The following is a 16,481-nucleotide window of genomic DNA, read 5'->3' as shown; positions in this document are numbered from 1 at the left end:
GTTTATTTTATTCTTATATTTATATGTGTGTGTGTGTGTGTGTGTGTGTGTGTGTGTGTGTGTGTGTGTGTGTGTGTGTGTGTGTGTGTGTGTGTGTGTGTGTGTGTGTGTGTGTGTGTGTGTGTGTGTGTGTGTGTGTGTGTGTGTGTGTGTGTGTGTGTGTGTGTGTGTGTGTGTGTGCGTGCTTCGTGGCCGAGTCGTTATGATAATGGATTCATTTAAAAGATTCGATTCAATTGAACAATTCGTTCACGAATCACCAGACATCGCTACTGTCGTTACATACGGATTCCTGGCGAGAGGTCATGATTCATCTAATCGCAAATGTGTCAGTTCAGTAAGCAGCCAGCATGAATCAAACCATCTGGATACATATTTTCGTTTTGAGCGCTTTCGTGTAATTCATAAGGTAGGCATTCTTGGTGATTTTTTTTCTAGTGTGAAATGTACGCTTTACTTTTTAGGTGTTCAATCTCGCTATCCATAGTGCTCAGTCCAGGTGGTGCAAAAAACACTTCTGTCTGTAACGAGCAGTTTTTATGTTATTTTATTTTGCGTCCCATTAAAGACAGTCACACGTACACAGTAGCAAAATATTGCATCTGAAATTAAGGCGTAAAGATAACTAACATCGCTGTGGTTGAAGTGCATGGCTTTGTGTGAGTTTTTTTAACACCACATGGTCTGTCATCGTGGCATTGTGGCTTAATTTCTCCAGTCGGCGCCCTGAACTGTTACTATATGAAACTTGAGATTCAGCTCCATTTTGTCTGCTGATGCAAGTCTTGTAAATAACTTTATTAATCTACAACCTATTAGTTAAACTTCAAACGTTCTGCAACCAATGAGGGGAACGTTCCACAGTAAGCAGTTTGGGATTTTGTAGGGGTTTACTTTCTACAAATCAAAGTCAATTTACTTGTTTAACTTAAAGTTTTAAGTGTTCTTATGTTTTCCTCTGACTCTCTGTCCCATCTTTTGCACATATCTTTGAATTAGGAGTTCTTGGAGCACTTGGCACATTTCACCATGGCACCACATCCCGTGGTTCAGGCAATAATAGACCTCTCTGCTGGAGCTATAGGTAACATCACCTTGCATCATCTCATTTTGGAGAGTCATTTGGGAACATTGTCCTGGGCCCTATGATGATAGAGTAGGATACACTTTATTTCGGCACCACCACCTGCAATGGAAACCCTTTTGTCAGTCCTTATCTGACCTTTGAGCTGTGTGTTTTTTGCTTACCTCTGTGGTTTCACAGCCTAGACCTATTGTCTCCGCAGTCTCTGCACCGCACCGCACCACACACACATACACACTCACTGACCAGGGCTGTGTTTCCCAAAAGCATTGTAAGCCTAAATAAATCGAAGAACCATTGCCACCAATGGTCTAGAAACACAGCCCTGTTCTGTCCAGCTTAGATCATACTGATAAGTGGGTGAGGAAGTTTGTAATGCATGTCTGAAAGATTGTTTGTGTATTATTGTATCCACTGTTTGTTAAAATTGCAATAAATAAAAAAAAGTTTGCAATATATGCTACTGTTTGTGGATTAGTTGTAGATCATTGCTTCATAACTCGGATACAATAGCCGCGTTTCCAACGAAATTACCTGGAACATTTTGTCCCAGGAACTTTTTCCCCCCAGACCTGTTGCTGTCTGCGTTTCCATCATGGTCTAAAGTACCGTGAAGATTAGGCAAATTAGTCCGGTGACTTCGTCCTCCACATATAAGCTTAAAGCTACACTGTGTAAATTTTTTTGTTTATTCTTAGCTAAAAACACTTAGTTCTTTCAAAAATATATGTGCTCATTAATGTATATTTACTTCTTTCAAGTAATAATGTATTCTCGTAAGTTTATAATATGCCATTGAAAATACATGCGGGTGAGGGGTTTGAATGCCGGTCGCCATGTTGCCCCTCCATCTTGAAAGTACATTAGCCAAAGAGGGACATACCCGTAAATTCAAGCTTCGCCTTTTAACACTCGATGGCACCGTGTAGAATGTGGACGAGGTCGAACTGGAAGCCATGTTAATCTTGGACTAAATCGCCCACCGTAGGAGTTAAAACGAAATCGGAATTGAGAGGAACAGAAACTAATATTCACTGGATGGTCATATACCTTTTCACCACTAGATGGGGGGGAAATATCACACAGTGTAGCTTTAATAAAGCCTGAACCTTGTCGTCTGTCCATCAGTCATATTTAAACTCCATTTTGATGCGAATAGCAAACAACTCTTTCTGCACGCGCCGCAACACACTTTTAAAAATGGTGGTTGAAGTAAAATGACGCGTGGATTTAACCAATCAGCATGTTCAGCGCCCAAGTCCCACCCCTGGAAGTTCCTTAACTTTGAAAAAAAGTACTACCTTGTCGTGTCGAAACACACCGAGTACCACACCCAAAGTCCCTAGTTCCTGGGAAAAGTTCCTGCTGTGGAAACACGGCCTATGTCTCCTTTAATTTCTGTTAACACTTTATTTAATTCTGTCATTTTAAACTATGGGATCAAAGTTATAATGCCAAAATAGTACCAATTACAAACTCAATTCAAGTTTGTAACAACAAAGAAGAGCAATATACAAACAAATGTATTTATATAATGATTACTGAAAGTTAAAGATGTCATTTTAATTTTCATTGACAAGAGAAAAAAATCTCTCTTTCTGTTCTTCTGCTCTTCTTTCCGCTTTAGGGGGCACAGCTTGTGTATTTAGTGGTCAACCTTTGGACACGGCTAAGGTGAAAATGCAGACATTCCCCACTTTGTACAGAGGCTTTGTGCACTGTTTTATGACAACATACAGACAGGTGGGCCTTCGAGGGCTGTATCAAGGTACCTCGCCAGCCCTCATGGCCAACATCGCGGAGAACTCTGTGCTCTTCATGTGCTATGGCTTTTGCCAGGAGGTGGTGTGCTACGTCTCTGGTCAAGAGAAAGGGGCTGTGCTCAGGCAAGTTCTATTTGTGTGTCACAAATAGTACATTTACATTTATGCATTTTGTCAGATGGTACGGTATCCAACGCAACTTGCATTGCATTGAAGTTTATCATTTCATGCATTCCCTGGAAATTGAACCCATGACCTTGGGGTTGCTAGCGCCGTGCTCTACTGTTTGAGCTACAGGAATACTATCTAGTATAGTTGCCAAAAAGAAATGCATGATGGAAGGGTTTTGCTTTTTTGCTTGAATTAAAAAGGGATGCAGAGAAGGTTGATGAGGTGTGTTTTTTTTAAATAATTTATTCTCTGTGAAAAGTTGTCACTGAGGTGTACATTTTTTTTTAGATGTTTTTAAATCACTTTCACAAAAAATGTTGTTCAAAAGTTTGGGCAACATTTTCTAAGGGTTTTGAAACCGATGCTGCATTTATTTGATCAAAAAATACAGTAAAAACAGTAATATTGGGAAATATTATTATGATTATGATGTTATACAATTTAAAATAACTTTTTATAACTCTATTTGAATTTATTTTCAAATGTATTTTATTCCTGTGACGCAAAGCTGAATTTTTATTACTTCAGTCTTCAGTGTCACATGATCCTTCAGAAATCATTCTCATATGCTGATCTGGTGTTTTAAAACCTTTATTATTATCAATGTAGAAAACAGTTGTGCTGCTGAATATTTTTTGTGGAAACTGATACATTTTCTCAGAATCCTTTGATTAAATAGAAAGTTGAAAAGAACAGCATTTATTTGAAATAGACATCTTTTGTAACATTAGAAATATCTTTACTTTTACTTTTGATTAATTTAATGTGTCCTTGCTTATTAGTTTGTATTAATTTGTATCCTTGTATTGATTTCTTTCAAAAAATAAAAAATAAAATCGTACTAAGAACTTAAAAATCTTAAGAACTTTTGAGTAGTGTATATAAACGTATATATCATTATCGATCAAAAAATGTAAGTACATTACAATTTTATAAATTTTTTAATTTTCTATGTGTTTGCAGTGACATGCAGAAAGCGTGCGCAGGCTCTGTGGCCTCTGTTTTCTCCTCTCTGGTCTTGTGTCCCACTGAGCTGGTGAAGTGCCGACTGCAGGCTATGCATGAGATGGCCACCTCCGGCAAGATCGCTCGAAGTCAGAAGTAAAGATTGAGCTTTCCTTTCCACGGAGCTAGTATTACTCATGATATTGTTTATCTCTTGTCTCATTACATCTGTATGTGTTTTCAGCTCGGTTTGGTCGGTGATAAAGTCCATTATGCATAATGAGGGTCCTGCAGGGTTCTTCCTAGGTTTAACCACCACTATTGCCCGTGAGGTGCCTGGATATTTCTGTTTCTTTGGAGCATACGAGCTGTCTCGCTCTCTCTTTGCAGAGTACATGCACTGCGGCAAGGATGACATAGGTATGGAAACAGCTAAAGTTACAGTTCCTACATCTTATCTACTACCTTATCTAAAAATATTGACAACATGATGACTAACAGCATACTTGGTTTCTCATTTATTGATTGGGCTGGTATTTTCTGGTTTTTATTTAATGAGATGGCATACCTGAGTCAGTTATTAGGAGGACAAGAACAAACATTAAAATCAGTCAGTAAACAATGGACTCTTTGTGTTAAATAGAGCTGGTCATGAAGTTAACTCTATTGATAGCGACAGGATTTTACTGTGAAAAATCATGCTCAGTCCCTTCTTTCTGGTAAAAAAGACCAGTATATACACTTCCCTTCAAAAGTTTGAGGTCAGTAAGATTTGTTTATTTCACCAAATCTTAGAATGATTTCTGAAGGATCATGTGACACTGACGACTGGTTTGGCTTTGCCATCACTGGAATACATGACATTTTATATATTGAAATAGAAAACAGTTATTTTAAATTGTAATATTTCACTATATTACTGTAGTATAAAACATTAGTCCAATCTTGGTGAGCATACATTTGTGTAACTTGACTTTGAAAATTGTAAAAATCTTACTGACCCCGAAACTTTTGAACTGTAAATCAAACAACAAAAGACAGAACATTCACTCATTGCTCTTGACTGAATAACCTTTGTAACTTTAAAGGTGCACTGTGTAAATTTTTTTCATTAAAATATCCAAAAACCACTAGGCCAGTGTTATATATTTTGTTCAGTTGAGTACTTACAATATCCCAAATGTCTCCAACTATTTGTAATTATACTCTCGGTTTCCGGTTTTATTTAGCAGAAATGGTTACTCTTACTTTAGTGTGCAACAAGTGTCATAGCAGCCGCAGAGCAAACGCACAGAGTAACATCATAACTTCATTTTCAACACACTCCGATGTATCTAATATGATAAACAGAGCTGCGTTACCTCATACTCATGACTGGAAAAGCGGAAGTGGCGCCGGCGACTGTGGCATAATAAAAGTCCTTCTGCTTGCGAGGCGTGTGTTGCCTTCATCGTATTAACAATCGCTCCAGCGGCCTTGTTCAGCTCCACAACACTCCGCTTCATACTACAGTAACGTTAATAATCGCAGTCCTATCCCGGTTATTTTCCACTGGCTGTAAGGTGAAGACTAGGGTTGGGAATCGTGAGAAATTTTCCGGTTCCGGTTCCGGTTTCGGTTCCGCCTAACGATTCCGGTTCCGATTCCGGTTCCATTAAAATTATTACACAAATAGTGGTAAAGGAAAAAGGCACAATACGCAACTCAAACAATCCATTTTGTGTTTATTACTTGCTCTAAAATTAATTTACAGGTTGGCGATGTAAAAAAAGTCCTGTACTGTACATATATTACAGTATTAATTAAGCCATTCTTGCAACACATTGTTTTTCAAATGAACACCTCTGAAATTGTCTTATTACATTTTATCTCTCTGTCTCTGAATAAAACCAAGTTATAAATTATATTTATTAGTTATATTTATTAATTAGTTGTATATTAATTTAATAGTAATTCAGTTATTCAGTGAACTTGTAAATAATAAATTGCAATTCAGCATTACAAAGGTAATTGTGCCTAAACGCTTACCTAAACCATGGTGACTCAACGGTTGACATACATATATATATATATATATATAGGCCTTACACTATAAATCTGGTATAAGCCCTGAGGCACTCTGTGCTGTAGCAAATGTTTTGTCAAATTGCTAGTGCAGCCTCCTTTGCATGTTATTAACTTTTCACATTTTGCTTCATTATCATTCATTCTTTGGAAATGAATCCATACTTGTGACTTTCTCTTCGCCATGCTGGTGGTCAACGAGAAAATATCTGACGCAAAACCATAAATGTGTAGCGCGAGGGCTTTCAGTGCTGAACTGCGTTGCCCTCCTGGAAGCGGCAGGCAACGTAATTAATATTCATGATGAGGTGAGCCAGGGTTGCCAGGTTTTCACAACAAAACCTGTACAATTGCACAATCGCTTCAACCCGCGGACATGAAACACAGCCCGCGGCAACAGTGGAAAACGGGAAAGCGGGAAAACCACGGACTTGGCAACACTGGCTGTCACTCGCTATGAAAGGATACGCTTCCAGCGCTTCGCACACACATTGCACCAGAACCGTTTTCGGAACCGAAACTTAGGAATTTCGCGCGGTTCTGGTATTTTTCAAAAATCAGTTTCGGTTCTGAATAAGAACCGGTTCTCGGTTCCCAACCCTAGTGAAGACCACATGTCCCAAGATTCTGCGCTTGAATGTAGCGTCATCAAACTACGCCTTTGTTTTGAACAGGTGACCTGTAGTGGACAGAAAAGTTACATAGTGCACCTTGTACATTTTCTCAAGTCACAGACCATTGGCAGGTGTGACAAAAAGTTAGTTTTAGGCCCTGATTATAATGTACTAGACACACAGATAGAGATTAAATATGTTACAGCTCAGTCTATGAATTTCCAAGTAGCCAGTACTAGTCAATAAGGAAGATTATTTAGACACTAAAGTTTATTATTTTAAAACCATAGTTTTTAAAATACCCCCCCCCCCCCCCCCACACACACTATGGTAGTCAATGGCTGCCGAGATCTGCTTGGTTACAAACATTCTTCCAAATATCATCCTTTGTGTTCAGCAGAAAAAAGACATTTATACAGGTTTGTAACAACTTGAGCGTGACTAAATGATGACAGAATTTTCATTTTTGGGTGAACTATCCCTTTAATTTGCGTTATTTTAACATTGTTTAGATTTTACCTAAAACCTACCCTGTTCAGGCAGTTATACACACACAAATATAGACAAGTCCACATTCAAGCATTTCATGCTTAAACTGCTCGCCCTTTTACAGCAGATTTAGTTCACAAACAAGTGATAGTCGTGACCTAAATATGATATTCATTTACAATAATAAATCCTAAAATTCGTGATTGGTAACTTACTTTTCTCAGAGGATCTCCTGTTCTTGGTTCATTTTGAGTCCGACTTGGGAATTCGGTGAATTGCTAACTGGAGACCCTCTCTGACCGGATAATTTGAATTATTTGGGAGCTGTTGACTCTCGAACAGATGCAATTGGATCGGTCTAATTGACAAATGAACCGTTCAGTTAGATTTGCGAAACGATTTAGTAGGTTAATTGAAAATAATCAGCTTGTTCACAAATCAGACACCGCTATTTCCAGTTCAAAATGACGAGTAACGACATGATTTATGAAATGTAGTGGAGTAAAAAGTATGATATGCTTTGTAATTGTAGTATAATACTTGAAGTGATACTTGAAAAATGTACTTAATATAACATTTAATTACTGTCCACGACGGGTAATACCCCCTTAGAAATAAAGGTGCCAGGAAGAACCAAAAAGGGGTTTTCATGGCGATGCCATAGAAGGACCATTTTTGGTTCCCTGGAGAACCGTTTTGTGTGAGGTTCTTTGAAGAACCATTTTTTAAAACCATTTTATGGTCTAAAGAACCTTTCTCTGCTACAAATAACATTTTGTGCAATGGAAAGGTTCTTTGGATATTAAAGGTTCTTCATGGAACATACACTCCGACAAAAAAACTTTTATTTGTGTGGTGTATATATTCTGAGATGTGACATGACGTCCATGTTTGATGAATTGGTGTGTCTGTGTTTTGTAGGTGTAGCCCCCATTGTGTTCAGTGGAGGTCTTGGAGGAGCTTGTCTCTGGCTTGTGGTTTACCCAATGGACTGTGTTAAATCCAGGATACAGGTCATGTCCATGACAAGCAGGCAGTCTGGCTTCTTTAAGACGTTCATGCATATCTTCAGAACAGAAGGTAAGAGAAAGGTGTTTTGCTATGCTAAGTGATATTATGTATAAAATCACACAACTATTTAAATCTGTTTTCTCCTCATTTTCAGGTGTAAGGGCTCTATATTCTGGTTTGACTCCCACAATGATCCGTACGTTTCCGGCCAACGGTGCTTTGTTTTTAGGTTATGAAGCCAGCCGCAAAATCATGATGGCACAGTTTGACAGCTGACCCCTTATTAACAGTGCACATTATTTTCTCTTGTTGAGTTTTTAGCGTTTTTTAAATTAGCTGCTTCTAATTCGCCATGGCAAGTCTACAGCCTTTCAGTCTGGATGCCATGCTTTGTGCACATTCTCTAACATATTATTTATTTGACATCACTTTACAACAAGGTTCTAGTTGTTGAGTTAATGCATTAGGTATCATGAACTATCAATGAATAAGCCTTTATTGATTTAGGTTAATGTATGAATATAGTATTGTTTATTCATTAATTCATTTGTTTATATTGCATTAATGTAAATTTAGACAATATAATGTTAATATTTTGGTATGTGTAAAAATGTACATTTACAGCACAATGTTCAAAAATTGAACTTTACTGTAAAGTGTTACCATTTGTAATTTTTTTTAATCATTACTAAGGTGTGCATGTGGCTTAACCTTGATGTGATGGTCTAGAACGGTTTTCAAACCTGTCCTGGAGGCACCCCAGTCTCCCTTATCAGACACACACAATTTAGTTATTGCAGTTGAATCAACAGTTGAGTTGGGTCAGGTGTGATAAATGAGGGAGACACCGAAATGAGCAGGGCTGGGGTGCCTCCGGGACAGGTTTGAAAACCACTGGTCTAGAAACTTTATTGTACGCTAGTCCCATCATGCCTACCTTTTCGCATTTCGCACCCTGCAGTCTACAAACATGCAATTTGCAGTCTACCTCACTGTAATTTTGCCTTTTTTTAAGTCTAAATGTTCTGTAGAATATACTGTAACTATGCAATTATCTTTTAAACGCTAATAGAAAAAAATGAGGAACATTTGAGATTAAGCTAGAATGACTGGACTGCTAACTGTCGATCTAATTGTAGTTTTAGGAATACACTTTGTAGTCTGTATTTATTTTGTTCAGTCAAGATATGTATTCTTTGTATGTTTGTATTTAGTTTTGTCATATTTGAGATGAGGTGAGTGCCTTATTCATAGTTTAAAGTATTTCCTTCACTTGCTTTTAAATTTGGTGGCGTTGGGTTGGGTTCAAAAGCCTGAGACAACCTTGTGAAAATGCTTCTAGCTTGCATTTCTTAAAATGTAATATAAATGTTTTCATTAACCCATTTTTGCTTCATTTACAGTAGTAACACATTTGGTTTGGTTAATATTGGCCTAGAACTGGTGAATGATAAATGTAATTGTATCCTTGTCTTAAATGCTCAAAAAGAGAAACCTTGTCAAATCTGAATCCCAGATGATCATTCTCAGACTTTGGACCCTGCTGTATATGTGTGTTTATGTATGTCAGTCATTCTGTATTCAGTATGTACATTCAGTCATTCTGCCGAAAATATTTACACAGTGGACAGACCCTACATACATCTTTCAAATTATTTAAAACTATTGTACTGATGTAAGCAGTACAATTTTGCAGTATTACATTTTGTGGAATATCATAACCTTTGAAATGTACTGAAATATTCTATAGTTGATGAACCCCCAACCATCTACAAAATCAAATCGTAAAACCAGGAATGTATTTTATTTTATTTTTTACATGCATGTGTATTTGACTTATTTGAAATGTTTTTAATTGATTTTGAATTAACTTGATACAAAATCATAGATTTTTGGAGAGAATTCAATTGTATAATATTAAATGTGAATAAAAGTCAAATTCCCACATTGTGTAACAGTTTGGATATTGTTTATTTTTAGTATGTTTATTTCATTTCTAAACTATAAAAATACAGGTAGATACAAAACACATGTTATGTCATTAATTTAGGTAATTTTCCTTTAAAATATGACTCACTCTGGAAGTTGTTATACATAAGCTGTTTCTTGGAGAGAAAAAAAGGTATTAAACCAAAACATCAGCAATAAAGTTAAAATTGTTGACCGTACACAGAAACAAATATACTTCTATTTAAATGTTCAGAGTCTTCCACAAGAGGGCGCTTGTTAACTGAGAAGGGATGCTGGATGGTAGATATGATCTCCCTGGCATCTGGAGCAGTGAAGGATTACAGAGGCTAAAACATAAAAGAAACTGTAAGATAATGCCAATAGTACAATGTCAGCAGCGTTTTTATGCTCTTAAGATTTATTAATTACATTATTAAGGGGAAAGAAAAGAACACACGGCCAGTCAAGCCTTTAGATGACATGTAGTCCGTCAGTAATTAATATACAGACCAATTTATAGCTCTGTTGAGTGTAAGGCCCTAGGCCTAGCTTTTGTGAAGTTGTGAACAATTAAATCGTAATTTATAATTTAATTGGATTAAAGAGCAGAGTTCAGGTAACAGAGAGGGAAATGAAATAAAGCATAAAAAATGGCTAATTCAGCTAGCGTAAAATGCGGCTAATAGCCTGTTCACACCGGGACGATTTTCGCACGCGTTTATCGCCGACGTTTAACGCCTCGGGACTAAACAATGGGCGCCAATGTGAGTGTTCACACCGACACGCAAAACGCCAGGCGTAAAAGCGTCATTTAAAAAAAAAAACGCCTCGGGTTCGTTTTTTTATTTTGACGCGGCGCGTAAAAAACTGGCCGACCAATGAGATCGGCGCTTTTGTTCACGTGCCTGGAGCTGCTGAAGTGACAGTAAAACACGACTTGGTGGCGCTCAAGCACAAAACGCTCTTGTCGAGCACACATTGATACGACGAAGAAGTAGTAGTAAGTAGACAAAGAAGAAGATGAACTGCTAATGCTGCTTGCCAGTTAGCAAAAAGTGTGTGAATGGTTTTGTCCATATACATAATATTTCTATGGTTTTGGCAAGCACGTAAATACTGTCTCTCTTCTCCTTCTGTGTGACAAGCGAGTGTCAGAGGCTTAAAGTGCCGCCGCAGCACCATCTTGTGTACCGGGAGCGCATCTACTGAATGTGCACGTTCACTCGGCGCAGCGCCAGTGAAAATCGCTTGGGTGTGAACACTCAAGACGCGCCGAAAAACGGCACGAAAAACGCTGGCGATAAGCGCGCGCGATATTCGTCCCGTGTGTACAGGCCTTAAAGCTGCTAAACTGATTTTATTAATTGCTTTAAATACGGTGGAGTTCAAAAGCATTAGACAACTTAAAAAATTACATTTAGTTTAATTTTATTTTTATTAAATATAATAATGATAATTTGCGCACTGTTTTTATTTTTAACAGTAGCCTTCAAGCTGCATGAACTCAATTTTTGATGAACTCTTAAGTTCACAAGATCAATGCAACAAATTTGGTTACTGGATTAGTGACCTGGAAGTAGTGGAGAATCTTAAATATTCAATATATTTATATATTTTACTTCTTAACATTTCATTATTTAAAATATTTTTAAAAAATATCCTAAACAGTGTAAAGTTAAACCCTATGGTTAAACCTTGCTGCGTCACGTTGGTAGGCTACTTGATTCTGATTGGTCAGTCGCGACATTCAGTGTTCTGATATTTTTTACTGTTCACCGTCGTCGACAGAGTATATATATATATATATACACATTAGGGCTGTCAAAAGATTAATCGCGATTAATAATCGCATCCAAAATAAAAGTTTGTGTTTACATAATATATGTGTGTGTACTCTGTTAATTATTATTTATATATATACTGTATATACATTTATTTAATCTATATTATATATATAAATATAAATGTTTTATATATAAAAATTTTATTTTTTTCTTAAATATATACATGCTTGTGTGTGTATTTATATGTAAATAATAATTAACAGAGTACACACACATATATTATGTAAACACAAACTTTTATTTTGGATGCGATTAATCGCGATTAATCTTTTGACAGCCCTAATATATATACTATTTATTTTCACTCTGAGGTATTAGAATTAGATTGTTCCACAACTTTTCGTGTTTTCCTCATTCACCAATCTCTTTTTGTTTCTCAAATGGTACCTCAACCGCTATGGTCTCACCCCTTTCTCTTTGCAGGTTCCACAGAGGCAGCCGAAGAGGCCGTTGATCATCTGTGAGGCACAGAGGACGAGCTGCACGGCGCTGGTCACCAGCAGTGTTGAGAACAGACCCACGTTAAACTCCACCACATTATTTGGCTCAATGCAAGTTCCCCACGTGCCACGGTCCTTAAGGTAACTCTCGTTTCTGAGAGGTATATAGACAACAACATATTTAAACAGAAAATGTGCTATTACATGCTTTACAGAGCTGGGGTGTATCTCTTACCCGTTTTTAAAGGGAGTTCCCCATAAAATAAGTAAATATTTACAGTATGGTCCATTGATTAGACCCATCATAGCCACTGTGAAGCTATAAAGGGCGCCAGCTACACCCACTGCTGCAAATAAAATAGACAGGAACATCTGAAATAGAAAATGCATCATGAGAATGATTTAAGGCTGCGTTTATTTGATAAAAAAATACATTAAAAACCAAACGGTTATTTTAAATTGTAATAATATTTCACAATATTACTGTTTTACTGTATTTCTGATCAAATAAATTCAGCCTTGGTAAACATAAGAGATTTATTTCAAAAATAATATTCTTAATATTATACTTAACTATTCTAAACTTTTGACTTAGTTAAAAATAGAAGGCAGCATACACTGCATGCAATTATTCTAAAGGATTATCCCCAAATTTAATTTGAAAGATTTCCCAATCACACAACAACATGCTTGAAAGCCACATGTCAGACTCATGAGTCACATCTTTATAGATTTTTTTTTTCCAACAGAGGAGCGCTTGTGTATTTTCAAACAGGTCTGTACTTCGGTCTGTCCAGCACATGACAAATGTTGTACACCACATGTACTTAGTTACATTCTAAATATGTTTATTTGTTATATTGTGTTTTTTGGGAAGATTGTGTTCTCCACTCACAATATAAGGCACTGATCTCACAACACATCTAGAAACATATCTGCCCTATGTGTCTCAATATCATCATAACAGGTTTTTAATTAATTTGGCCTGTTATAGATTTAGGTCTTTGCCCAAGCAACTTATAAGAGTTGTGTGTTTTTGGATGTGGTGTTCTTTGTAATGTGACTTCAATTCTAAAGGTATTTTGGGTATTTCCGGTTGCTGTTTTCAATTTGTTGGCCTGTATACTCTTGTTGTCATTTGTTAACTATTGTGCATATATGTGACCTTTTTTTTTTTTTTTTTTTTTTTTTTAGCGCCCAAGCCCTAAGGGGCGAACGGCCCTACTGTTTTCCTTAGGTAATTTTTTTTTTTTCAAACTTTCAGGCACTTTCGGGCCCTTAACATGCTTAACTCTTGAAACTTTTTGGTTGTTTGAAAAACGCATGCTCTGTAATTTGATATTCCCCTTCTAGGGAATTCATCTGCTCGGCAACAAACTCTGTCAGCATGATGTAATTTATAACTTCTGCATACATTGACTGATTTTGATAACATTTCAGCTGTGTGTTTGTTGTTGGAGGCCGATTACATGGGCCCTGTCCCAAATGGCACACTTCATGTGCACTTTCAGTCTTGTGGACTTACAATGGCCGATGCATGCGCTTGTCCGTTAAGTCAACGAGACTGCAGGGTGTCCCATTTGTCATTTTAGGTCTCAGAAGGGTGCTCGCGAGACAATCCACAATCGACTTTGAGGTCGATATGCGCCCTAGATGCGCACTTCTGCCGAGCCCACACTGGTGCGAGCTACGCAAGGGACTTCTTCTCGGCAGTCAAAGCGGCGTTAAGTCGTGAAAGTGCGGACTCAGAGGAAGACCGCGAGGGTTTAGGGTGCCATTTGGGACAGGGCCATGGATATGACTTTTGTAAGTAAAAGTCCTAGCACCACCAACTGGCAGCAGGTTGTGTGGCATTTTTTAAAATGCTTTCAAATCACCCTCTTAATTTTTACCCAATTTGCTTTAAACTTCGTCAGAATAATGTAAAGAGTAAAGACACGGCTGATGTACAACTGTGAAAGTTTCTTTGTATCTTAATACTGTTGTCATGGGAACGTGTCAAACTTTAATATTCTTTTTGGGTGTTTTTTTTTATTCTTCAAATTGCATGAAATTCGACATACATCACATCAGAGTTGTCGGCCATCTGACATGGGCAAAGCCTTAGAAAAGGGGTGTAGGAGGGGCTCAGTAGTGCCACCTTTTGACTAAATTGGGGGGTACGTTTTACCTACAGTCACCAAACTCTGTACATATATTTGTTCTCATCTAGCCGGACAACTTTCTAATTTACAATCAATACCTCCGACCAACAGGAAGTCAGTTTTTGTTTGAATGTGGATTTTTTTTAACTCTGAATTTTTAACTACTGCTCCAAAGGGCGTCATACAGTTCACACCAAACTTTCATGATGCCAATAAACGGAAGATGCTAAATTGCAAACAGGTATTGATGGTGAGAGATTAAAGTAAAAAAGGACAAAAAGGGAAACTGAAATTGTCTCATATCTTCTAAATAATAAATTATAGACCATTTTGTTTCTTTATAAAATAATACAAATTACACATTTTATTTTTTATATAATTAATGCATTATGTGGAAGTAAAAAATATGCAGATGTGAGCTATAATAATAAAATATAATAGTATAACCACTTTATGGCAATAGGCCAAGGCCAGTTTTTAAACAGGGTTGAGAAAAACCTTGTTGCTGAGAACAGTGTTTTAATATACATTTAACTTAATTACTTTTATTAGCTATTGCATTTGAATATATTTAGGCGTAAAAATAGCTGGTTCAGTTGTGTTTGATCAGGGTTGGAGCTGAACTTTGCAGGAAGGTAGATCTCCAGGAACAGGAATTGGCACCCTTGGTTTAATCTATTTCTATTTTAAACATGACAAATGCATCATGTCTCCTGAGCTTGTAAAGGTCTAGTGGAAAATCCTCTTCATAACTTAATTTCTAAAGGATTTTAGATATTTATAAACTGCAGGCTAAAAATAAAGAGTTTGTCGGTGGCAGGGTTGCTCACTCACCCCACAGCGATTAGCACAGCAACCCTGCTTTCCAGTCAGGTGAATGTGAAATGCTGGAATCAACACCTGGAGGATAGAAAGGGAAGTATTTTTTCATCATTTCATGTAATTTGATACATTGACTCTAACACACAATAAATGCATTTTGTACATTTATGTTTAAAGGTCCCCCTGTTCACATTTGACTAACTTTGATTCGCATTTGGTGCGACACCACTATAATACCTTATTAGGAGAATCACACTCTTTGAGTGATAGGCATTACGCATGAAACATCAGTATATATATATCTCATGGTTACTTATAAAACAAAGCACAATCTTTCCTTTCCATTCTTTTTTTTTCTTACATTCCTTTCCCAAATCAAATTAAGACTTGGCATTTTCTTACAAAGGCAGCTTATTTGTAGTAAACATGTGACTGACAAGCCCCAAACTAAACTGAGAATCATTTACACTATATATTGTATCATATACTCGCTATGATGTTTAAATAGAATTTGAATTTATATATAGTTCAATATTACAATTAAACATAACCAGACTTACCATTATCCCCCCTCCAATCAGTCCTCCCATGTATTTGACCTCCTCTGTAATTTGTCCGTTCTGCGCGTACTTTACATCCCAGCCAGGAAAAAACAGTATAACATTACAGATTATGGAGATGACCGCCAATGGGTACAGACTTGTCCCGACGCAAAGCGCACATTTTCCTGTACACATGCTGCTGGATGGGTGTTAATCCTGAAGTCAGAGAATAACGGCTGTAATATGTACAGGATTTGATATAAAGAGCTCCTAGATAAAAGAGCTTGACAAAAAGTTTGGTCGATGTCTCTGAGTCTCGTACACACCCTGAAGTTGTCTGTCTGCCGGAGTGCAGTGTTTTTATAAACACTGCTGGTCATTTATTATTGAGTTAAGATAAGTCCAGCCTATTGAATCCAGTTCCTCTAACCGCACCCTTTCTGGAGAATCTCTAAATGAACTATATATAATATAAAAATTGTACAAATATTGTTTTATGTTCTCTTGTTTTAGAGGGATTTGTGTTTGTTAACATTTCAACTGTTTGTACATGGCAAGCAAATACTATAACCCATGAATCTCTGCAATCACACACAAA

General features: G+C 37.1%; 2 protein-coding genes across 3 annotated transcripts; one reads left to right on the top strand and one right to left on the bottom strand.

Annotated features, from left to right (window-relative positions):
* Positions 1-240: 240 nt before the first annotated feature.
* Positions 241-10,094, top strand: slc25a15b (solute carrier family 25 member 15b). 2 transcript variants are annotated; one of them, XR_013816401.1, is made up of 8 exons: positions 241-409; positions 1,000-1,084; positions 2,712-2,970; positions 3,982-4,119; positions 4,208-4,383; positions 8,052-8,210; positions 8,296-8,874; positions 9,024-10,093. XR_013816401.1 is itself a non-coding variant. In XM_079815671.1 (7 exons), the coding sequence occupies exons 2-7, from the start codon at positions 1,030-1,032 to the stop codon at positions 8,415-8,417; spliced, it is 909 nt and encodes a 302-aa protein (XP_079671797.1). In that variant the 5' UTR covers positions 241-409; positions 1,000-1,029; the 3' UTR covers positions 8,418-10,094. The 2 variants fall into 2 exon arrangements, 1 of the variants encoding a protein (XP_079671797.1); XM_079815671.1 differs by having other exon boundaries at positions 8,296-10,094.
* tm4sf21a (transmembrane 4 L six family member 21a) lies at positions 9,928-16,239 on the bottom strand. The gene is made up of 5 exons (XM_079815672.1): positions 15,902-16,239; positions 15,354-15,419; positions 12,611-12,747; positions 12,343-12,529; positions 9,928-10,438 (listed from the first exon to the last, which is right to left on the bottom strand). The coding sequence occupies exons 1-5, from the start codon at positions 16,076-16,078 to the stop codon at positions 10,430-10,432; spliced, it is 576 nt and encodes a 191-aa protein (XP_079671798.1). The 5' UTR covers positions 16,079-16,239; the 3' UTR covers positions 9,928-10,429.
* Positions 16,240-16,481: the final 242 nt, after the last annotated feature.

This window comes from Gobio gobio (assembly GCF_949357685.1).
Source record: "Gobio gobio genome assembly, chromosome: 4".
Classification (NCBI taxonomy): Eukaryota; Metazoa; Chordata; class Actinopteri; order Cypriniformes; family Gobionidae; genus Gobio; species Gobio gobio.
The sequence above is the reverse complement of the archived record's forward strand: the minus strand, read 5'-3'. Positions and strand labels throughout refer to the sequence as shown.